This window comes from Suillus discolor (genome assembly GCF_016758755.1).
Source record: "Suillus discolor strain FC423 chromosome Unknown F5147scaffold_10, whole genome shotgun sequence".
Lineage (NCBI taxonomy): Eukaryota > Fungi > Basidiomycota > Agaricomycetes > Boletales > Suillaceae > Suillus > Suillus discolor.
The window spans coordinates 240590-263695 of record NW_024541257.1 but is presented as its reverse complement, the minus strand read 5'-3'; the positions used below and the strand labels follow the sequence as shown (position 1 = coordinate 263695).

Here is a 23106-nt window from a genome sequence, read left to right as displayed (position 1 = left end):
TTAGTTGGTGGTAGCATCAGTATACGGGGTTTTGGCAAAACCGACGCGGGAGTGGGAGACATCGTACACAGAGTAGAAGCGCTCGAGGAATGTTTGGCCGCTAATGAAGTCAAGCCCTTCGCCACTTGGCGTATCAAGGTCTGCAATGGCGAGATATAAGGCCTTGCTACTACCACCAAGGTACGTGTTGAGAGCACGAGGCCAGAGTTGGCCGTTAGGGGTGAGAGTGTAGGTTTCCTGTGCAAATGGTAAACAAGGGATGTGAGAATTAACAAAAATGGCGTACGCTGCCAATATGGAAGTTCAGGTTCTGGAGGGCTCCATACTGGGTAGAGGAAATGAGGAGAAGACCAGTCGCGGTATCCGGAGTACCGCCGGTTGCAGACTTGTACTTGTCAAAGGCATCTATCAAACGCTGATTAGACCATGATTACTCGTAGCACTCTAGATACACACCGCTGGCAATGTAAAGAAAGGTGGTTCCAGTATCGATGATACCAGCAGTGGAGGACAAAATCGTCTTGGAGCCGTAGGAAATGCTCTGGTCGATACCCCAATAGCCCGATGCGGGTTTGGTCTTGGTGACAGGACTGAAACACAACAATCGCCATCAACCTAGATTGATCTGGGAGCTGAGGTAGCTTACGTGTACGTGATGGGGCCGACGTGCTTATCAGCGACAGTTCCACCAAATGTGAGCTCTCCATTGGTGACTTTCTTCGAAGTGGTGGGCTCGAAAGAGATACTAAAAAACTCATGATGAATGGTGCCTTGGCTATGCAGGTTGTCGGCGACAGTCGGGATCGTCGTTGTCGGTTCATCTACTAGGGTACCCTGTGTCAAGTCTACAGGCCCGATACCAAGGATACCGTCAACACCAGGAGAAAAGCCCGACGAATCAACAGCAACACCAATCGACTGATGGGGGATGGTGAGCCCCTTACCGAGTGTGACGGTGTCGGTGTACTCAGTTCCTATAGATAATCATCATTATTTTCAACTTATAATATCTTTATATGTCATACCATCGAAGAAGCCAGAACCGTAGCTGACCGACACAGGCTGACCAGTGTTGACGCTGGTTTTGGTCACCACGTACGAAGTGCCGGCGCCAACCCATGTGTTCGAGCTACCGGTGTCGACAACCAAGTTGTCTTCAATAATACATTAGCAACCGCATATTTTCTCAGTGTTGAACTTACAGGTTGTGGGGGGGCTGCCAACTCCAACTGCTATGAGGTATGAATTAGCAACATTGGTCAAAGGAGTGTTATGACCGCTGTGCTTCAAGGTGCGGTCCTTGAGGGCAGTGATGCGATCTCTATCCTGCTGCAAGAGGTTAATGGTACCATTGGAGACATCCAACCTCCTGGCAATGGGGAGGGTGATGGGGGAATTGACAACTTCAACGGGCGATGCCGTGATTGACAAAGCCAGGGGGATGATTGTCAACAAGGATACAGCGGGGAACATGGCTGACTCGAAAGTAATCTCATACCCAGTGGTCTATTATATATGTGCTGGCGAAATTCGAACGCGAATATTGGGCACCTTGGCCACGTATGAAACGTTCCCTCTCGCACAGTGATGACGAGATATTGGCGGTCCGAGGTATCACGAATGCAAGGATTCGACTTGCTGATAAAACAGCAGTGACAAGATTTTTTTTAACCCAAGGTGGCATTACAATTCGCTTGTTTACCTATGGTTCATTGGTTCATTGACCTACCTCACGTTCATTTCCGTAGGAATGTTCGCTCATCAAGAATACACCTTAGCAGAACGTCAGCGTCAGGTCGGTGTTGCTGAGGAGAACATTGGTCCCTGGTTGCCCCGGGCCTATGAATGATCGAGTTCTTGAGTTGATGTCATTTGGGATCATTTGCCAAGTCGGCCCGAAACCATGACAGTATTAACAAGACGAAGCAGTGACGAAGCTAGCCATTTTATAAAGCACGTTGGGTGGTTACACATGGTCCAATAATTCATTTATGCAAATGGGAAAAATTTGCTGGAGGTTGCATGACTACAGAGTCGGCCTCTCAACGACGAAGGGAATCAGTGCATTGTCCTATAGCGGCGCACACCCGGAGTCTCAGGCTCCTTTCCGGAATCAACAGGCATGGCACAGATATCGTCTAGGGGCCAGGAAGTCTCAAAATGATTCACGGTCTCCGAGTGTTGTCCTGGGAATTGGAAGTCCTTTGACAGATTGATTTGTCGACTTTAGTTTGATGAGGTGGTGGACAAGAAGCAAGGTGGACGCGGCAATTTCCTCATACCTAGACCCTTTTTGGTCTCACGTGACAAGCTGCCACTTAGCAAAATCGTTCTACCAAAAAAAAATCTTTATGACCTTGCTATGCAAACTTCAAAGTAACGATACACGATTGAAAACCTACTTATCTATGTGGAGTTACAAGCATGAAACTGTGTACTACGAACAAAGACACTTACCACGCTCCTTTGCGTTCCATCCCCCGGCCGTGCTGCTTTGTTCACTACCACTCAAATAGTCTCATGGAGTGGCGTATTTTCAATACTTTCTAGCCATCTGGTTACAAAATATGCTCTCCCATTCGCGCGAGCCAAGGCAAAACCCCAAACTGCAGGTAAGCGTAGGCAATGTATTGTAGTCAAAGCTCACCGAGCCATCCTAGCCCATACAGAATGATAATAGTATCGAACAAGTGACCCGTTCCGTGCCTCTACCAAAGTATCGAGTTGTGTTCGTCAGTCCACTTGGTAATTCCGTGTTTTTATCCAAAATACCAGTATCTCTGATAAGATTCAGTTCGTGCAAGGTCTAAAATAGCAAAAGCGTTCTGTCCGACGCCAGCTGATAGGCACCCAATGGGCAACAAAAAGTTCCGTGAGTGTCCGATGGGAAAGAAACATCATTTGTTCATCTGCTGATCTCAATTTGTGCTGCAGCTCGCATCAGGGAATGTATAGTGGACGGTGAACCAATAACGATCGAGTTGATCGACACCCTCGGTCCAGGCGATGCGGATTACTACTTGTGCGTTACATCTCTGTTTTGTGCCTTGAACATCGACCAAGATGAGATATGTATAGCGAGAAAGGCCTCATGAACTCATACATTGAGCAAGGAGACGGGTTTCTTTTCATTTACTCTGCCGAAAATCGCAAGTCACTGGAGCTAGCGAAAGAGAATTATGGGTGGGTCGTAAGGAGGAAGCAGCATGAACGAGACAATGGGACGAACCCTATTCCTGGTATGCTCGTGGCAGTAAGGGTCGAAGACGAACACAAAGCGATGTGGATGGAAGTGACTTGGGAAGGTGAGACTGTCGAAGTGTGCCAAGGAAATGGCTGACAGATGGCATGGAAGAGGGAAACAAAGTTGCGGAGGAAATGAATCTAGCGTTCATGCAGGTATCTCTCAAGAACGGACGCAATGTGGAAGAGGTGTTTATCCATATAGCTAGATTGATCAAGAAGTACCAGGAGAGGGTGAGTCGAAAGATTGCTGCACGTGACATAACTGACAACGCATGCACAGAAAAAGCGCATTTCGTGTATGCATTGGGCGTACTACGACCAGAAGATACTCGATGACCGTTATGAGAAATTGCAGGCAGGGAACGAATGTAAACACGTAACAACTGCTGCAAGAGAGAGAGAAGTGATTGGGAAAGTTGATTTTGATACCGAGTTCGAGAAACAGCAGCGAACTGGATGCTGCGCAGGGTGTACAATTACTTGAAGTTGAGGGTGCAAGGGATGTCGACCATTGTATTTACTATTGTGATTCGGAATGCTGAAGGGCCTCGCCCCCGTGATCGAAACATTCATTACAAGGGACAACGATCTGTTCTCCCGACCTTGAAACTGAGATGTGCTGCTCAGTGCTTGTATAACTGCCATGTTAAAATTATTAATTAACTGGCTGGTGAGAGCTGCGTAGTTTCAGGCCCCGGCGGCCGGAGATCAGATTATCTGTGCTCTAATAATTAGTAATCGAGCGTCAACCGAATTCAATTATACTTTTGTAACTTGAACACGCTGTCTTCTCGATTTCACTTTCTGAAAGCCCTACGGGCAATTCCTCTCGCAGCTGCATCTACATCCCTTCCAGATCGCACATACTCAAGAATGGCCCCACTCACAAACGCTAGTGTACCAAAGAGCACAAAGATGCATTCAAAAGTCGTCTGTATCATTCACATCGGTTCCATCATTCCCCAGTACTCACCCATGGGCAGGTCATCATCGGTTCAGGTCCTGCAGGTCACACCGCCGCCGTCTATCTTGCGCGTGCGAACCTTAACCCTGTCCTCTTCGAGGGCTTCATGGCAAACGGTTTCGCTGCCGGTGGTCAGCTTACAACGACCACAGATGGTGTGTACACGCCTTATTCTACCCGTGTCTTCACTATATCTCTTCTCTCATCGCAGTCGAGAACTACCCCGGCTTTCCATCTGGCATCCTTGGCCCTGAGCTCATGGACAAATTCCGTGAACAGTCCATTCGCTTTGGCACACAGATCATTACAGAGACCGTTTCCAAGATCGATCTCTCTGCACGCCCCTTCCGTTACTGGCGAGAGAGTCAGGAACATGAGGAACCAGAAACAGCCGATACGATCATCATCGCAACTGGTGCGAGCGCGAAGAGGCTAGGACTCAAGGGCGAGGTCACATACTGGCAAAGCGGCATCAGCGCATGTGCAGTCTGCGATGGTGCCGTCCCCATATTCAGAAATCAACCACTGGCTGTTATTGGTGGTGGTGATTCTGCAGCAGAAGAAGCCACCTGTAAGATCTCTTGACTCTCTTACCAAAGACAGTCCGATAACTACACTCTAACAGATTTGACAAAGTACGGTTCTCATGTCTACGTCCTCGTCCGCCGCAGCGAACTCCGTGCTTCTAAAATTATGGCCAAGCGCCTCATGAACAACCCTAAGATCGTGTGTTCCCTCTATCATTATACCCACCACTTACTACAACTCACACGCTTGCACAGACTATCCTGTGGAATACCGTCGCAACCGAATGTCAAGGCGACGGCGACCTCCTCAATAACCTCCGCATCAAAAATGTAACCACAGGCCAAGAACGCGATCTCCCCGTGCGCGGACTGTTCTATGCGATTGGACATGAGCCAGCTACGGCGCTCGTGCGTTCGCAGTTGCAAACAGACCCCGATGGCTATATCATCACTGTCCCTGGGACGACGCAGACAAGTGTCAGGGGCGTGTTCGCTGCTGGTGATGTGCAGGATAAGAGGTACAGACAGGCTATTACTAGTGCAGGGAGTGGATGCATGGCTGCGCTTGAAGCAGAGAGGCTTATTGCGGAGGAAGAGGAGGGTATAGAGGAGGATTAGAAGGTCGGGAAGAATTTAGATGTATATACCAACGCAATGATTTCTCCGTCCACTATTCAAGCAACGGCGTTGTGGATTTCTAGGATTGGACGGCGAGCTTGAAGAAGACTGGTTCTATCTGCTGTTTTTTATCCACCAATGATCAAAGACTTACTAATGGGACCCACCAAGGGCCCACACGTACCAGCACGACGAAGATCCCCGCTGATCTAAAAATGCGCAGTTCCAGCGTTACCCTCTATTCCCGAAGTTCGTAGACTGAAGGAGGTCCTTGATCAATACATGATGTACGGTGCGTGACGAGCATATTATAATAATAGACTGAGATTTCGTGGTCAATTAATTGATTGACCATCTCTTGTTCGGGAGGCTAGCGCCTCGTAGTATCCTCAAGTGTCCAAATAGTTTTAACAATTCGTCCCTCCCGTACTAGTAGCTACTACATGCTATGGCAGAGCTTGCTATCATCTCCACGAGATGTCTAGGGAAAATATGTTAATAAACCTCGCACGCCACCAACACGCTGCGCATGTCTGGCTGGCGAGAGAAAGCAGCGTGGCACCGGTGTTCACCCCGATCTCTCATGCCAGCCGACATACTCACCGCGTCGGTCAGAAGAAAAGCAGCCAATTCAGAATCAAGGACGAAACTGTCCTGAAATCAGGAAATTGGCAATGAGCCAATCCTCTCCGAGCAGTGGCTACGACCAAGTTTACTGTTATGAGAAGCAGTGAGGTTTAGTTTGCTTGGTCGTCTGTTGCAAACGTACCGATGGCGACTGAGCGTGATGGACATTTGGACAAGAAGCGCGTTCGTCGTTGGGGATGGTTGAAGGAGAGAATTAATGGAGGGCGTGTGAACATAATTTTGGACTCAGTTATTCGTTGGTTTGTCGGTCCAAGTCCTGTCCTCCATCAGGCTGGCACGATTCTCTGATGCGGCCGTCTTGATGACACACATCACATCGCGGCGGAAACAAGGACGCTGGTATATCATTACATTGATGAACTTTACCGTACTCGTCGCTAACCAGGGTCCAGTGGAAGGTGCTACACCAATGTGTGTGCAAGATCCGGTGCAAAAAGACACATACTAGTAGTAGTACCAATGCAATTTTTCCTAGCCCACTATTCAAGCCACGGCGTTGTGGAATGGTCAACGAGCGCTCGAAGAAGACTGGTTCTATCTGCTGTTATTTTATCGACCAATGATTGAAGACTTCACTGATACGATTGTACCATCACGACGACAATCGCAACGGATCTCAAAAATGCGAAGCTACAATTGTAAGTTATAACGTTAACATGAGTCAACATTGCCCTCTATTTCCCTAAGAATATACATCATTTACAGCGCATGACGAGCATAGTAGATTCTGTCGAATGATCAGTTGATTGCAAGTTGTCGATTCTCTTGTTCAATTGTGGAGGCTAGCTAGCGCCCCGTATATCCTCAAGTGTCAAAATCAGTTCGCCCCTCAACTTGTTACCGTCAAAGCTTGTAACCCTCGTGCGCCACCAACACGCTGCGCATGACGGCTGGCACAGAAACCAACGTGAGGCCGGCTCACCCCGATCGCTCGTGCCAGCCGACATACTCACCGCGTCGATCCCAGGAAGAGAATTAACCAATCCAGAATCAAAGACGAAATTGTCTTGCGATCTGGAGATCAGGAGACCAAGGTGGCAATAAGCCAATCCTCCCTGATCAGTGGCCACGACCAAACTTACTGTCATTTACTCAATCTTTTGTTGCAAGTGTACTGGCGGCGACTGAACAACAGATTTGACCCTATGCTACTTATTTGTTGGCTGAGTCTGTCGAAGACTCGGAGTTCTGTCCCCCCATTAGGCTCAAGGGTCTGACCGGGGCGTCTTGATAACGCACACCTGTTGTACATCGAAGCAGAAACACAGACACCGATATCATTGATGAACTTTTCCGCATCCGTCACTGGCCAGTGCTAATGTGTGTGCAAGATCTGATGCAGAAGGACGCATTGTACGATATTTAGACAACGGTGAGGCAACGAGGCATTCATGTCATTTCAGGGTCTAGACCAAAGCTATGGATTTGATCACGTTGCCTACGACGCTGCGCGAACTTGAAGTTGTGCAGGGCGCAGCGAAGAGGTTTGGCGGAAGTTTCGAGGCCGAGGTTGTGAGTATGTTGCAAGGATGAACGGTTGATTGAGGAATGTTGAAGCTGGACAATTCAAAATCAGTGAGCGCCAAATCGTAAAGAAGTTGACGCAATTTGATAAGCAGACTCCACAGATTGCTTGCCCGCTCACAGTGCATCAAACTTCGACCCTGCAGGCATGATCCTGTTTGGGATCTAAATTACTCTTCAAGCAAATGCCCGTGTATGGCCTCAATCATTATACTGATGGGCACGCGTGCGATAGCATGTTGATGCTTCTGCGAGTATGCAGGACGAGCGCTTAGGAAAGCCTTATTAACCTGGCTGGGTTCCCGAGTCACCCTCACTACACTCTTCTTTCATCCTAGCAACATGCTTGAACATTCGATGGAATATATCATCAATCATGTGTTTTTCCCCCTCAAATTACCACAAGCAAGCGACCATACCCTTGAGAACGAGCTGGCCTTATCTCGGGCGGTATTGGATGCTGCTCAAGCTTTCAACGAACAGCTACCGTCCGACAAGCAACAGCTTTGGGCGAGCAGCTTTAAAATGCTTCAGAACCTTCAACATTCAATCAGATTCAGCGCCATGTCCCTTAAAGAAGTTCAAACTCAGATCAATGCCATGAACGACAAAGGTCTGTTATTTTCACCTCATTTGTATTTTTCCCCGTGCTGAAGCTATTATTTTTAAAGACGTCTTAGTATTTATGATTCGCGCGCAAAATGCTGCGGTGGTCATGAGAAAATTTGAATCTGAAACCATATTCGAATCGTTCGAGATCTCTCCTGACCCCGCCGCAGTGATGGGCGCAAAGGGAAAGCTGATCTGTTCGTATCCTGGACCTGCTATCACGGTTCCAGACACAATTGTCAATGACGCTACCTTTCCTGCTGCGCTGGCGAATTTTCTCGTTCGCATGGATCATGATGTCCTTGATGCGGCAGCGACGAGGAAAAAAGCTGATTCCACTGTTCCTGAAGAGAGGGATACAACTCATCCCCGGTATATCACCGAACTCCTGACTGGTATACTCCGTGGCATTGGGAGCATTGCTGATGTTCCTCGCATCCGCAAACGCATCGGAGATGACGTGCTGTGGAACAACGCGAAATTGCCATGGAGGCGGTCTCCGCTTTGGCTTGTCATTCGCGTTGCTTTACAGACGACTCTGGAGCGCAACGCTCTCGGACGAACGACCTATAAATCATTCTTATTGTTCTTGATGGCTAGGGTCACAACCCTCGCTATCGATAATAACTTGTCGAATGACATCCTACACTTCATGTCGGCAAAGATCGCACGCCGTCTTTTCAAGCTTGGAACCTCTGCTTCTCCAGAGTTATCACGTATGGTCGTCAGGGTCACGAGTGGAGTTAAGAGTATCCTAGAGGGAAGATGGAAATCTGTTCAAGACGTGCAACAGACCTCACCTCATTGGGCTCCCAAGACCCTCTCGGTCTTGAAGGATACCCACCTTTCCTTGAACACGAGTCGAGAATACATATGCCAAGCTTTGCTGAACCAGCATCCGTCTTCCACATCAGCCCCTTTCGAACCCAGCCACCGCGCACGCGGCACAATTGATGATTTCCTTGACGCTGATGCTAGCTTCCTGATAGCTGCTCATGCTGCAGAACCATCCCTTTCCTTAATCGACTTCGAGACGGTCGTCAGATCAGGCATTGATGACTGGGTAGCGCGTATCTCACTTCAGAGCATCGATTCCGCTTGTATCTCGATTGAGGCATGTGCCTCCGCATACTCCTCGCGAGCGCTGGAAAATTACAAAGGAAACCCGGAGAATACGTCAATCATGCTTCTTACTCTTTTCGAACTCTGGGTAGCGATGGACAAGATTGTTGTTAAACAAATCCCCCTCCTGGCAAACTATCCTCCTGAAGTCCCATCGACCCTTTGGATGAATCTCCTGATCCGACAATCCTCAGCCCTTGATCGTTTAAAGAAGTTGTGCGCCTACTTGGAAGAACGTGATTTCCGGGCTTCCGACCATCTGTCGGTACTCTCGTCCACCGACAATAACAGATCGTTCGCAGTGCAGTATTTTTACAAGACACCCATGTTGCAAGATTTGAAGCGGAAAATCGAGACAGATGCTCAGGAGGAGCGGGAGAAGAAGTTGGCTGAGCTTCGGACCCTCAACGAGAAGTACACTGAGCTCCAGAAGAGCGCAGCAAGCTCATCACATGAATACCGTGTCAGCTCCTGGGGTAATGAGTACCACTATCGGTGGTGTGACAAATGTGACCTAGAGCAGCGGATGCGATCCATGACCATTGCAGTTCACGAGTGGCCACTACCGCGGTATGAACAGCAAGCGATTATGGTTGTGTTCGAGCTAGCATGCCCCATCGCGTTTGACATGTGGAGATCTTTGACATTCCATGTTCTCGTTGACATCTGCACTCCAGAACAGATTTTGCCCACTCCCCCCTTCATCACGCTGCCTAATTATGGCGCCTTACAGCAATACCGCAAATGTCATCCAAGACAAAGGCTGACTTTGGCGTCAGAAGCCAAACCCTTCGCTGCGTGTCATTACCATTACCAAAATATTCCCACGCATGCCGACCTCATCTGTGTGAACAACGGTCTCGTATATCAACCTTTTGATATAACCAAAGATGCATGGATAGCCGACGCACTGCTGCACTGGAATTCTAGTAAACTCTGCACTTTCACTCTTCCAAAGGGGCCATACTATGATCTGCAGCATTACCTCGCAGGAACGTCGCACACCTCAAATGAGGTCATCGCCAACCAGGCAGATTGTCACAAGGACCTGACCATTCACGAATTCATCGCTTTCGGAGTCTTACGAAGTGGACCATTACTGCAATGGATGAATGTGCTACGTGAACTCCGTGCGAGGACACTCAATTTTCGATGCGAAGAAGTCCATCTATTATTCGCGCAAGCCGTCTCACAAGTTGGCCCACTTTCCAAGTCATCTGATGAGAGCCTTCCGTGGCACGAGGAGCTGAATAGCATACCATTCCTTAGCGCACTGCTCGGAGAGCTGGAGTCCTTGATTGCGAACGTCGTAGAAAATTGGCTGGAAGGTGTCACGATAAGCACTATCATCATGACTGTGTGCCGTGTCTTGTTCTCGACACAGGAAGAGAGTATCAAAAGTCGGGGATATTTGTTGCTTCGGAGGATACGAACAGCGACCTTTACGTTTCTGGGGCAGCTTTCACAGAAAATACAAGCCAGTGACGACGAGAAGGCCAGTCGGGATTTGCAAGGACGACTTCGTGATATGGCCGCCACCTGTCGAAGCACCTTTCATGTTGATGAAGATCCTTCGCTACTCTTGATATCAAATGACGACATCAAGGTATTTGTGTACTGCGGGGTCATGATTTACGACAATACTCCAAGCCACCTGGACAATCTATCACAACATTCCAAGCTACTACTAGAACGAGACAAGAGATGCTGCCACGCATTAGAAGCCGCTGTTCGTCAATATGTAGAGAATCACAGGGAGGGTCTCGATTCTGCGGTGAAAGCAATCTGGGGCAGCTACAGACGAGGAACTTCTTGGAATGCCCTGCCGGCTCCGTGTTCTCGTTGGTTTGTGACGAAGACGGCACCTTCTGGTTCTCAGTCACCGCAATCTGTGCATTATAACTTAATTGATGGGTGTTTGCTCGTTGATGGGAAGCGGCTGGGTAGGCTTCCATCGACTATCGTGCAACATCCCACATATCAGGCAATTTTCGGTGATGTTAGCTTTTGCAAGTTACGACTCTGTTGGTGCATGCTCACTCGTTAATTACAGCAAGTTCTGGACATTGTTCCAGCTGATATTTCTGGAATGGAGTATGCGACACGCGGGAACCCTTATGGCTATCAGGTTAGTCACCCTCATTGTCATCGCTCAGCAGCTGAAACAATACATTTACCTGTCAATGAAGGTGTCTTTTGCTCTCCGCGACTCAAACGACCTCATTATTCGTGCGAAGCATATCAAACAAGACTCGCCTAACCTTCAACTCATTCCGAGCCAGAAATTTGTGGGGGACCTACCGACGACCTTGATAGAAAACCATACTCATTGGCTTAACCTGGACGCATACAAAATAGAGATTCGGCCAGCAGAACGTGCGTGGCAGTCTTCACGTGACAATTGGGTCCTGGAATTTGCTGTTTCGGGCCCCTCGACGCTGCAGAATGCCAGCGGTGCCACTCTGCTCGACATACGTAGCCCCACGTGGGACATGATCTCCAAGAGAATGCGTCCCCTGGAAGACGCCTGCCACATGATGGTCACATACAACAAGGGCTCTAGTAACACTTTTTTTTTTTTTTGTTTGCATCGGATTTAGTCCGTTGGGGTCATTGACCCTATGTTGGACGTGTTTCGTCATGTGCATGTTTTTTCTTTATGGGACGAGGCAAGTGTATGTGCTAGCGCTGTGTATGATACTGACACGTACTATAGTAACACTTATTTGTTGAAGGCTGATTTACCCCGGTATGGTCTGGAATTCTTCGTCGACGAGGATGGGGAACTGCAGTCCCGTAACATGCGCAACATGGTCGTTGATGGCATTCAGTCTACTGGAACGATGTTGGGATTGGTCAATCAACTTGTTATGCGTCCGAAGTCGCAAACCATGGATGAGCATCCCCGTACTGTCATCATCCCATATGGTCGTATCTCATACGCTGTTAATGAGCATCACGTCCAGGTTACCATTACGAGTAAAGGCCCCCGAGTGGAGTATCACTTGTACAGGGTTGATACAGATCTATGCTGTCTTACTGGGCGTGTAGGTCTGACGAACAAGCTCTATCAAGCACTTCTCCACGCTATTACTAGCGGCTGTCTTCCTGATCCCCTGACGGGTCGAACAGGAACAGAGGAAGCGTTGCATCTCATGCATTCTGCGGCTTGCCGGTCTTTTATGAAGCTTCACCCTCGCGATATATATCTTTTGCGCGAGATCAGTTCGTTGTCAACTATGCGCGTATGGTATCCCACACATCTTCAGAAGATGCAGACAGTCTCATGGTCGTGTCTTTCATCCCTCGCACAACACCACGGCTTCCATCCAGCTGCAAAATCTATTATGGAGTACGGCAAGCAACTTGCAACTTTCTCCGAAGGATCTTCAGACCTTGATGTTACATTTCATCTTCCTCCATTCACCAACCACCTTCTCGAGCGTGCATCCATCCGTGCCTCTGCGGTCTACCCTAATCAGTTTTCTCTTCCAATTCTGCTCAGTGACACAGATGTCGTCTATGCTTCACGTGATGTACCCGATAAAAATGCAGAAGAGAGGGCGTTTAATACTGCCTTCATGACACTCCAGTGGCCACACAAGCTTCCGGTGCGACAGGATATCCTCAGTTTGTTGACTCAGTGGAAGAGCGTCCAGGGCATTGGTGAACCATCGTTCAGCTTGCAATATTCCAAATCTTGGCTTCGGCCATTCCACCACATCTTCCTTTCTGCATATGGCCACTGTCGCACTGCTACGAAGGACGATACATTTCAGCTCGTCTTCACCCTAGCTTCAGTGTCGTATGGCTTGTTGGATGAGCATGCACTCGTCCCAACACTCCTAGCCTTCGCTACTGTTCCCAAAATTCGCACCCTGGGTGACCCACCGGAGTTTGTGTCATATGATCTCTCGGATGGTTTTATGCCTTCCAGTGCAGTGTTGGACAGCATCATCAGTTCGTGTGTCAAAGATTATGAGACCAGCCAAGAGAGATACCTACCTGCAGGGAGAGGGGAAGATGAACAGGCTCTTGGGAGGCGTCGTTATTCAGCTTTTGAAGATAGGCGTCGTTCTGAAAAGGATCTCATTCTTCATAAAGTTCAGGATGCTTGGCCGCGCGAAAATCCTCCGGCTCTGAATATGCTGCAAGCGAACTGCTACGATCTCAACAAACTGTCGGGGGAACTTCGCCCACTATACCGCAGCTGTTGGGCAAACCATTGTCTGAAGCAACACTTAGATGCCCTGCAAGAGACCCTCAACTCGTTCCATGCCACTCATGCCCCGTCAAAACTACCCTCACAATACGATCTTGATCCCCACCTTCAAAGCTCGGCTGTTGCTTCACCAGCCTCATTCGTCGATGCCAATCACCTCTTCGCTAGAAATCCGGCTGTTATGTGCATGAATGGGTCTTCCTATGTTCTGCCCAATTCCGGTCAGAGAGATTTGGTATCTCCAGACACCATAGTCACAGCGAAGTTGCAACAGCTTATCAACGGCTTTCGCGACCGAGCAAGCAACAAGTTCCGCCGTAACTACGCCAATGATCTGGACCAGAGCAGACTGGTGTTTTGCGAAGAAAAGATTGTTGCCTTACCAGATCCTGCACCATACACGATGGAAGTATTGCGAGAGTACCATTCTCTTCATCGCCGGCAATTCCAAGATGCACTCGAATCTATCGTACGCATCCTCTCCCCTGTCTCTCCCGCCGAGAATGCGTTATACAATGCTGGGTTGTGGCCTCGAGTCACCCCAAATCTCCTCTTCGCTCGCATGGCTTCTGCATCAGGATGTCATCTGGAGACGGAGTGGCGTACGGCTCTTGTCTCCCTGTCACAGATGCTATTACGACTGCAACGCTCGAGAAGGCTGTTCATATTTGCCGCTAGTAAGAACTGGGGCGAGTTTTTCAAGGAATTGGACAATGAAGAATGCGAGCGATCTGATTCGGAGCTGTACCCTGATTGGCTTCTCATACAGGTAAGCTTCGGAGAGAAGTCATTCATTCACGACTGTTGACGATAAGTGTTGCAGATTGAGAGTCAGTTCTTGGCACGGCCTGTTCAAATGAAGGTTGCGCGGGAGATGATATCACCCCACGAAGGGCGAAATACTTCTCTCCAACTGAACATGGGCGAAGGGAAATCCTATGTGATCGTTCCTCTCGCAGCAGCCGCGCTTTCCGACGGCCATAAACTGGTTCGAGTAATCGTGCCGAAGTCGTTGTCTACTCAAATGTTCCAGCTCCTGGTTGAACGACTAAGCGGCCTTACGCAGAGGCGCATTTTCTATATTCCATTTTCCCGCGCTCTTGACATCGACTCATCGAAGGTGCAAATGTATCGTGACCTGATGCAAGAATGCATGGACACCAAGGGCATCTTGCTCGTGCAACCAGATCATATCCTGTCGTTCCAGTTGATGGCCGTTGAGCGTCAGCTACCCCCTCAGTCTGAAGCTGCTGAAGATATACTGCAGACCCAGCTGTGGCTCGATGATCATACACGCGATATCCTAGACGAAAGTGATGAAATTTTACACGTTCGCTACCAACTGGTGTACACCGTCGGCCTCCAAAGGTCGCTTCAGGGGCATCCTGACAGGTGGACGACTACACAACAAGTGTTGAGTCTTGTCGCAAAACACGCTACTCGGCTCATCAGTAAATTTCCCTATCACTCCGAAGTGTCTATTCGCAAGCACGGAGCATTCCCCTTCATTCGAGTTCTGCACCCCACAGCAGGCGAAGAACTGGTCCAATGGATCGCACAAGATGTCATTTACAGCGGGGCACTTGAAAACATCAGCTTCGATCAAGCTCCTGACCACATCAAACAAGCAGTCCACCAGTTCATTGCAACTGAGAATGTATCCAACATTGATATCGGCTTGGTGATGGAGCGCTATAGAGACACTACTGTCTGGCCCGGTCTTCTAGTTTTGCGTGGACTACTGGCATGTGGTGTCTTGGTGTATGCCCTCAGGGAACGTCGCTGGCGCGTGGACTATGGCCTTGCCCCCCAACGAACGATGTTAGCTGTTCCATTCCGTGCTAAAGACATGCCCTCGCTGCGGGCAGAATTTGGCCATCCAGATGTTGCTGTCACTCTTACGTCCCTATCATACTACTATGCGGGCCTCACACTCCAGCAGTTGATGTTATGCTTCGAGCTCCTGCTGAAGCAGGACAATCCTGCTCTCGAGTATGAATCCTGGGTAATTGGACTTCCCTCCGTCCCAGAAAGTCTACGGCGCCTTAACGGAATCAACACGGAATCCACAGACCAGCTAAATGACCTTCGGCAATTGTTCGCAACCAACAAGGCAGTCATAGATTTTTATCTGTCTCGAGTTGTTTTCCCCAAGGAAGCCAAGGGCTTCCCCAGTAAGCTCACCTGTTCCGGATGGGATCTTGCCCAAGAAAAGAATCATCTCACAACCGGCTTTTCTGGCACAAATGACAACCGATATCTGCTACCAAGCTCAATTGTGCAGCGCGACCTTGACTACCAACGCAGCACGAATGCTCGAGTCCTAGCCTTTCTTCTGCGCCTGGAAAATGATCACTACGAAGGCATACCACCCGGCCAAAGCGTGCATAACTTCATTAATACTCTCGTCAAAAAAACCCCCGAGGTCCGCGTGCTCCTAGATGTGGGGGCGCAGATGCTGGAATTGAGGAATAAAGAGTTGGCCGAAGCATGGCTTAGAGCCACTTCCAACGCCAAGGCTGCAGTCTTCGTGAATGACGACGATGAACTCGTTGTTGTCAGTCTGGATGGGAGGATCGAGCCCCTTGTATCGTCCCCTTTCGCACAGCAGCTTGACCAATGCGTAGTATATTTAGACGATGCCCATACGAGGGGAACAGACGTCAAGCTGCCTCACGGTTTCCGAGCTGCTGTCACGCTTGGCCCCAAAGTTACGAAGGATCGCCTAATGCAAGGTTCGTGATTCCAGAGGTCGTGCACGTCGGTTTTGATATTAATTACTGATGATAAAGGATGTATGCGGATGCGCAAGCTGGGCCATGGGCAATCAGTAATGTTCTTCGCTCCAGCTGAAATTGACCGGAGCATTCGTTCGGCAGCTCAGAAAGCTGATGACGACCCTGTCAATGTGTCAGATATCTTGCACTGGGCGATGCTTGAAACTTCCAATGATATTGAGATGCGCACACTGTCCTGGATCCAACAACGATCAGATTTCAATACACGGCATTCCGCATGGACTCAATTGTCGCACACCTCTACCACTTCAATTTCTACCCTAGAGACAGCCTGGTTGCAACCAGAGGAACGTTCATTGGAGGAATTGTACGCGCCGCACAGTTCTTCTCGGGCATCGCAGGGTTTCGATTCAGACATCCAAAGGAAGTGCGAGGAGCTCGGAATTCTATCAGCTCACAAAAGGAGCATGGACGAGGAACAAGAAAGGGAGGTGATCCATGAGGTAGAGAGAGAACGTCAAGTGGAAAGACCCCCCAAGGTCGAACCTGCAAAGCCGAACATGCATGCACACGTTCGTCAATTCGTGAAGTTTGGCCGGATTGCCGCAGATTCTCCCGCGTTCATTCAAGTGCTATCCAGCCTTGTTGACACTACCGCCGAATTTTATGAGCGCGATCAGTGGGCACACAATGTTTTAGTCACCCGCGACTTCGCTCATACGGTTAGCTCTGGTACCCAAAAAGTGGATGATTATCTGCGGCCCGTCAACTGGATTGTATCCAGTAACGTTGGCCACCCAATGCTGGTAATCATGAACCCGGATGAAGTGAACGAACTACTACCTGATATCCGCACGAGCAAGGTAGTTCACCTGTGTGTTTACACTCCTCGCATCATACAAACGATGCAGGCATGCGACAACCTTCGACTCTATTGTGTTCCTTCGGCCCCACGGTTGACACCATCGCAACCGCTGATTTGCCAGCTCAATCTTTTTGCGGCCCAACTCTATTTCTCCGATTACGACATGTATCTGCACACTTGCAGCTTCTTAGGACTCAATGCGCCGGATTTGAAGGGAGAGGACTTGGTAGCCGACAACGATGGGTTCATCAAGATAGACAATCGCCCTTCTGCGAGAGCATCATGCATGTTCAAGCGATCCCAGCTTCCTCCACTGAAGGAGTTGTTCGGGATGAGAAGGAAAGGCATGGGGTATCTACCAACTCATCTCGGAAAGATGCTCAACGGCCGCATTCTGACTGAGAAGGACTTTCTCGAATGAACGCCAGGTCTATTCAGTGAGTGTTAGCGCCTCTCTATCTGCTAGGAACCTGGCTGACTGTGTTTCTGGTCACCAGCAACTAAACACGGCACCAAAACTGACCTCCGAGTCAATGTAATATTAGCGTCTGTAATGTTCTCTGTAAATGTAGTCGAATCTGAGGAGCTCTTGTGTGTTTGGTTTGAAAGAGGACTCCCATGTCAATCGTACGACTTGAGATTCAATGCACCGGTGAGCGATTGACAACCCTGATGCATTACTAGTAGTGGAATATCGAGAGCACAGTCTGCAATGTCTGGTTCTGGCGCAAATGTCTTATATGCACGAACGGGCAGTAGCCTATGATTTCAGTCTATAATTTGCATGCATCGGGAGCACATTGTAAAACGTTGTACGTTCTCCTCTGGTGCAGTATGAAGTAGAAGTCCGCGCATAAGACAAGAGAGAATGAGTCTGAGGACGATAATATTGGAAGACAACGAGTCACTTACAAGACATTCTTTGTGCATTTTTTTTTCCCCAAGAGATGCATCATTCCAATTGTAAACAGAAGCGGTGAGTGGAACAATATGGATTATGGACCTGAGGATCGTTGCGTATCGTGTATTCCGGAGAGTGCATCAGGCGGAGAGGACGAGACAGGCGGACATATACTTATGCTCAGGCCGCCATTGGAACTTTCTTGTATGATAGACCTTTGAACCAGTAAGTCTGTGAAGGAATTGTTCAATCGACGATCAGTTTGAATTGATGTAGATAGTGACTCTCGATTTAAGTGTCCAGACATTGAACGTGTAGGAATCGAAGAAGGGTGCGCGTTGTCGCAGGACTTACTCAGTGGCGTGGAGGGAAGCATCATAGAATCATCGGTCTGCATTCTAGCGTATCAATAAGAGTTAACAGATATTCATGAAATAGTAATCGCTAGAGCAAATTCATACAGGATACCCGTGTTTCAATCTCAGATTATACATATGTAACAGTCTGGGGGAAGGAACACTGCGGCATTCATCCCAATGAGAGAGCTAAGTGAAAAAAGGATGAACACCGTAGCATGAGTAGTATTACCGGAAAGACTTACTCAAGATCCAAGAATGCAAGCCGGTCTTCGTAGCCTCATCGCTTGCATTCATCGCAAAACGATACGATTGGAAGGCTTCTCCAAGCCTGCCAGCCCTAAGGAGCGCAAGAATCAGTTTCTTGTTGGAGGCTTCCCACAGGGCCTCGATGTCCCATCCGAAGAGCTGCAAAACAGGCACAGTTGAGCACAGGTGAATTTTCCGGTGACGTCATATTAAACGTACCACAGTGAAAGCCTCGCAAGCAGCAGGAGCGGCGGATTTAGCCAAGAAAGTGCTAGCCTTGACAGCGGCAGTGAAGTGCTCGACAGCTTCACTATGACGCGCGCTATTGAAGGCACTGGTTCCTAGTTGGAGTCGCAGACTCGCCTGATGCACAACGCGCAGACCAATCAGTTAGTACACGAGTATAAGCCTGATTGAGAACACGAGACTCACCACCACGACACCACAAACGAAGGGATCGGCAGAAGGGTCAGTAGACAGCTGATCCACACGAACCATTGCCTCTTCGTGTCTGTTAGCATTGAAGAGCGCAATAGCCTGAAACACATAATGAAGCGCAAGGTACGCAAGACGAAAAGATCAACCTACCTTGATTAAGTAAAGGAACACAGTAGCATCCACGTTTCCCTGAGTGAACGTGAACCCCAGGTCAAAGGCTGTCCTCGCGTCCTCGAGAAGCTGTTTTCCGCAGAGGGCGATACCTTTGGCAATATAGCCAGCCAATGATGTCCGTATGGCAAGGGACTGTGACCATTGAGATCAGCGAAATTTTAACCAGGGCATGCTGAGTCGTTGTTACCTTGTTTGCATCCTTGAACGCATTTTCCCAGTTATGTTTGCGTGCCATAACAAAAGAGCGGTTGGCATAGGAGGCGAAGTTCTTGGCATCGGCAGTAATATCTTGAGTGAGGACCTTTTCAGCGGTAACCAAGTCCCCTGTGATGGATGCAATACGGGTGGTCTTGGTGATAGCAAGGAGCTCATCCGTGGTGACAAGTGTCTACGTGAAAAAAAGGCTCAAACAGCGCCATACGAGCAAAGGACAAAGTCATACCTTTGAAATATATTGTTTCGACTTGGTAACAAATTGTTCAGCCTTGGAAACGAACTGTTCATTCGATACAGACTGGACAGTCAAAGGTGACTGGCGAGACCTGGAAGCGAAGGTTGTGGTGGCCAAAGCTGCATGCAGAGGCTTGGAATCGAAGGTTGTGGACTCCAAAGTTGCCTGCAGAGGCCTGGAATCGAAGCTTCCAGTAGTAGAAACTGCCTGCGAAGACTTGAAATCGACGCTTCCATTTGTCGAAACTGCGTGTGGAGAATTGTAATCAAAGTTTATAGTTGTCGAAGATGCCTGCAGAGAATTGTAATTGGAGCTTTCAGTTGTTGAAACTGCCTGCAAAGGCTTGAAATCGACGCTTCCATTCGTCGAAACTGCATGTGGAGAATTGTAATCGAAGTTGACAGTTGTGGAAACTGCCCGCGGAGACTTGGAATCTGGGCTTCCAGCCGTCAAAACTGTCTGCAGAGGCTTGTAATTGAAGCTCTCGGTCGTCGAAATTGCCTGCAAAGGCTTGGAATCGAATGTTTGAGTTGTCAAAACTTCCTGCAGAGACTCTGAATCGGAGCTTTCAGTCTCTGAATCAGATTCTATAGCCTTTGAATCAAAATGATGATGAGACGAGCAAATGTGTGGTTAATTGGACGTTACCTTTGATGCTAGCTGCCACTTGGAAGCAGGTTCTAGAACCTTTGAATAAAAAAAGATGCAAGATGAGATGACAATAGGAAGGTAAACTGACCGGAAATTACCTTTTCCTTGAAAGCATACGCTGGCAAAGTACCCTCGGGTGCTGTCCAGTCTGTGACTTTCTTATCATAACCTCCGCTAAGGATGTGCGTGCCATCCGCAGAGAAGGCTGCATAAATGACAGAAGAAGTGTGCTGGAAGATGGCGACAGTTTGTTTATCAGAGAGCTGCCAGAGACGAACAGTGTTGTCGCTAGAGGCGGAAGCTGCATGTGTGCCTAAATAATTGATGGCGATAGAATTGACTTTGTATGTGTGGCCCGTCCAGGGAACACCGACCTGCGTCCAGCTCGACGCGTCCCATTCCCTTATGCTGGGATCATGGTCATCTCCTCCCGAAAAAAGGCGCGTTCTATCGGGAGACCAGGCGAGTGACAAGGTGCCGTGACTGTGACCCTTCAACTTCTTTTGAAGTTTCTCGCCGATGTAAATTTGGATATCTTGGTCTGTTGCAACCGCAAGCATATATACGCCAGACCGCGCATACCGAACGCAGCGGACAGTAGCACCGCAGTCGTAGCTTACGGGGTATTGCGTCCATGTTTTGGTGTTCCAAAACCTGACCGTTTGGTCGTTTGGTGCCGACGACGCGGTAACGATGAACGCATTGTCGGGTGAAAAGTCTAGCGAGCGGACTGCGCTGCCGTGGACTTTGAGTTTGGTGAGAGGTTTCCCGGCTTTCGTCTGCCAGGCGATGAGCTCTCCATTCTCATCACCAGTCGCTATCATCCGCCCATCTCGCGATACCGCCAATCCCATGACCTCACCGGTGTGCCCCTCCATTTTCTTCAATACTTCACCTGTGGTCAGGTCCCACAGACGAACCAGCCTGTCTTCGGATGAGGTCACTACTCGTTGACTATAGGGGACATCTGCGACTGCGTAGACCGTATGTGTGCGATCTTCGAATATTCGAGTAGGAGTGGTGATAGGAATAAGCTGAGCCATTTTGCTAGAGGTTGGTGGTGTCGAGTACTATTAGATGAACTTGGTGAAGTGATTCTGGATGTAGTTCAAGATGTGCGTGCGCTGCGCGTTTTATACTGCTTTATTTGACGCTGAACACACTCTTATGCCTTGCTTGATACATTTCAGATACGTAGGAACACAACACTGGTGGCATGTGAACATCGTGAACTTCGGGCTACCGGCAAATGTGCAGAGTGTCCTGGATAGTGTGGACATTTTGGATCCAGCCCTTCAGGTCCCCAGGTTCACGGCTGTGTTCAAATGAATTTGCCATGGCCAAATTGTGATATCTGTCGCTAAATCGCGCTCAGGGACCTTACAAACAGACACCAAATCACACACAGGCACCTTGCAGACTGCCATCAGATGTAGCGAAGAGACGCAAATCTATAAAATTTTAGTGGCGCATAGAAAACACCAAGGTATCTATCAGATTTACGTCATACTATTCAGATCATCTGCGAGATCCTACACAGTTGTTATGTGCAACTGAGACTCACCAACTAACATCCTCATCATCCGACAATGGAATAGCATTGCGAATGTCCATCGAGTCGTCATCGATTCATCGGCAGCCGGTGCACAGCTCCATAGGGGATTGGACATCCAGGACAGGCACAAGATGTTCAGGTATTGACCAGGTGCGGTCAGGTGCCTGTACATTTGCTAATGGGCTCCTCATGCCGACCGGGGTTTTGATAGCTGCGAGGCTTCTTTTCTTTTCTTATGAGATCAGTGCTACACGCCTACAACCAAGGACATGTCGAGCAAGGTACATACCTGCGAATTCAAGCTATCGTACAACCAAATTATTACCCATGAACAGACTATTATTGAACGGCACGCTCTGATTGACACCCACATAATTGTACCGTTTCGTTGTGCGCACTGCGGACCTAACGTAGGACATCCAGCACTCTATCAAGCATCTGATCAATGTCACAGAAGCAAAGCATGAGTACTTCGCCTCAGCAGAATACGATTCAATACCCAGGCTCGGATTCTTGGCCACATTGGTACTCACCACGTGCTTCGGATGTAAAAACAACTCTGTGTTCCAAAACGCACGGCCACTGCGATGGGCCCTCGACGCAACTTCGGCAAACTCAAAAACTTTTGACAAAAGATTCCAGAGATCTACGGGTGAGATATAGTAAAAGAATTCAATTTTCCTTATCACCGTAGTAAAGGCTAGACCAATGGGACATACAGCGGACGCTCACTGGCAGTTCCGTCGGAAATGAAAAAGACAGGAATCCCAGCGGTTGCTTCCACGGTCATACCGTTAGTATTACTTACAACTTTCCAGCGACTGGGAGCTTACTTGCTATATTGTCCTGTAACTGGTCGGCATAGGGTACGTTCCGACCTGTAGGCTGTAGCTAGTCGGGACTCGGCATAGGGCATGCACCGAGAGATTTTTTTTCCTTAGAAAAAGTCCTCGGCAATGCTGGCCCTCGCAGAGCAGTTGTTGAGCGTGCGTAACTGCAACATAAATCAATCGACTTGTTGAATCTATCTGATAGGGACGTTCAATTGCAAAGAGGCGTTTTCAACGTCGGAGCCTAATTCGGCACAAATCATAGGTGACATGGAAACCTCGATATTTTCCGCGATCTGGTTCCGTCTACTGACTGTGTTTCTATTTTCCATAGGCTTCGCTCACATTGGTTCTGTCACGAGGAGAGTAGCGTTGGCTCCAGTCATCGGTAAGTCCATATAATTATGGAAAGTGGTAC

General features: G+C 48.7%; 5 protein-coding genes across 5 annotated transcripts; 3 read left to right on the top strand and 2 right to left on the bottom strand.

Moving 5' to 3' along the window:
• Positions 1–1473, bottom strand: F5147DRAFT_786737 (aspartic peptidase domain-containing protein; the record flags this gene model as incomplete). Its single annotated transcript, XM_041442935.1, has 6 exons — positions 1–237; positions 287–405; positions 457–590; positions 647–974; positions 1026–1154; positions 1203–1473. 6 exons carry the CDS (start codon positions 1471–1473, stop codon positions 1–3), a joined length of 1218 nt encoding a protein of 405 aa, XP_041296328.1.
• An 864-nt stretch (positions 1474–2337) lies between these two features.
• F5147DRAFT_678463 (uncharacterized protein) lies at positions 2338–3875 on the top strand. Its single transcript, XM_041436205.1, has 7 exons — positions 2338–2612; positions 2661–2745; positions 2795–2872; positions 2935–3022; positions 3079–3305; positions 3356–3477; positions 3527–3875. The coding sequence occupies exons 1-7, from the start codon at positions 2568–2570 to the stop codon at positions 3728–3730; spliced, it is 849 nt and encodes a 282-aa protein (XP_041296327.1). The 5' UTR covers positions 2338–2567; the 3' UTR covers positions 3731–3875.
• A 118-nt stretch (positions 3876–3993) lies between these two features.
• F5147DRAFT_19355 (uncharacterized protein) lies at positions 3994–5606 on the top strand. Its single transcript, XM_041428499.1, has 5 exons — positions 3994–4176; positions 4230–4365; positions 4422–4781; positions 4836–4936; positions 4993–5606. The coding sequence occupies exons 1-5, from the start codon at positions 4120–4122 to the stop codon at positions 5353–5355; spliced, it is 1017 nt and encodes a 338-aa protein (XP_041296326.1). The 5' UTR covers positions 3994–4119; the 3' UTR covers positions 5356–5606.
• A 1721-nt stretch (positions 5607–7327) lies between these two features.
• On the top strand, positions 7328–17681 carry F5147DRAFT_758921 (uncharacterized protein). The gene is made up of 10 exons (XM_041440420.1): positions 7328–7519; positions 7790–8140; positions 8199–11257; positions 11312–11386; positions 11448–11798; positions 11859–11933; positions 11994–14249; positions 14304–16215; positions 16273–17520; positions 17581–17681. Exons 1-9 carry the CDS (start codon positions 7423–7425, stop codon positions 17502–17504), a joined length of 9408 nt encoding a protein of 3135 aa, XP_041296325.1. The 5' UTR covers positions 7328–7422; the 3' UTR covers positions 17505–17520; positions 17581–17681.
• A 793-nt stretch (positions 17682–18474) lies between these two features.
• F5147DRAFT_19324 (uncharacterized protein) lies at positions 18475–19605 on the bottom strand. The gene is made up of 5 exons (XM_041428493.1): positions 19389–19605; positions 19178–19333; positions 19022–19126; positions 18809–18952; positions 18475–18748 (listed from the first exon to the last, which is right to left on the bottom strand). Exons 1-5 carry the CDS (start codon positions 19434–19436, stop codon positions 18569–18571), a joined length of 633 nt encoding a protein of 210 aa, XP_041296324.1. The 5' UTR covers positions 19437–19605; the 3' UTR covers positions 18475–18568.
• Between the last annotated feature and the right edge of the window lie 3501 nt (positions 19606–23106).

Bases quoted from the DNA above. Each gene is read 5' to 3' on its own strand.
- F5147DRAFT_678463 (XM_041436205.1), top strand. From the start codon at position 2,568: ATGCTCTCCCATTCGCGCGAGCCAAGGCAAAACCCCAAACTGCAG. The intron at 2,613-2,660 runs GTAAGCGTAGGC...GAGCCATCCTAG, and splicing joins GGCAAAACCCCAAACTGCAG to CCCATACAGAATGATAATAG. The intron at 3,306-3,355 runs GTGAGACTGTCG...ATGGCATGGAAG, and splicing joins GATGGAAGTGACTTGGGAAG to AGGGAAACAAAGTTGCGGAG.
- F5147DRAFT_19355 (XM_041428499.1), top strand. From the start codon at position 4,120: ATGGCCCCACTCACAAACGCTAGTGTACCAAAGAGCACAAAGATGCAT. The intron at 4,177-4,229 runs GTCTGTATCATT...ACCCATGGGCAG, and splicing joins CAAAGATGCATTCAAAAGTC to GTCATCATCGGTTCAGGTCC. The intron at 4,782-4,835 runs GTAAGATCTCTT...ACACTCTAACAG, and splicing joins TGCAGCAGAAGAAGCCACCT to ATTTGACAAAGTACGGTTCT.
- F5147DRAFT_758921 (XM_041440420.1), top strand. From the start codon at position 7,423: ATGGATTTGATCACGTTGCCTACGACGCTGCGCGAACTTGAAGTTGTG. The intron at 8,141-8,198 runs GTCTGTTATTTT...TTATTTTTAAAG, and splicing joins CAATGCCATGAACGACAAAG to ACGTCTTAGTATTTATGATT. The intron at 11,799-11,858 runs GTCACATACAAC...CATCGGATTTAG, and splicing joins AAGACGCCTGCCACATGATG to TCCGTTGGGGTCATTGACCC.
- F5147DRAFT_19324 (XM_041428493.1), bottom strand. From the start codon at position 19,436: ATGGCACGCAAACATAACTGGGAAAATGCGTTCAAGGATGCAAACAAG. The intron at 19,334-19,388 runs GTAACAACGACT...CAATGGTCACAG, and splicing joins CGTTCAAGGATGCAAACAAG to TCCCTTGCCATACGGACATC. The intron at 18,749-18,808 runs GTACGTTTAATA...CCTGTTTTGCAG, and splicing joins CTTGCGAGGCTTTCACTGTG to CTCTTCGGATGGGACATCGA.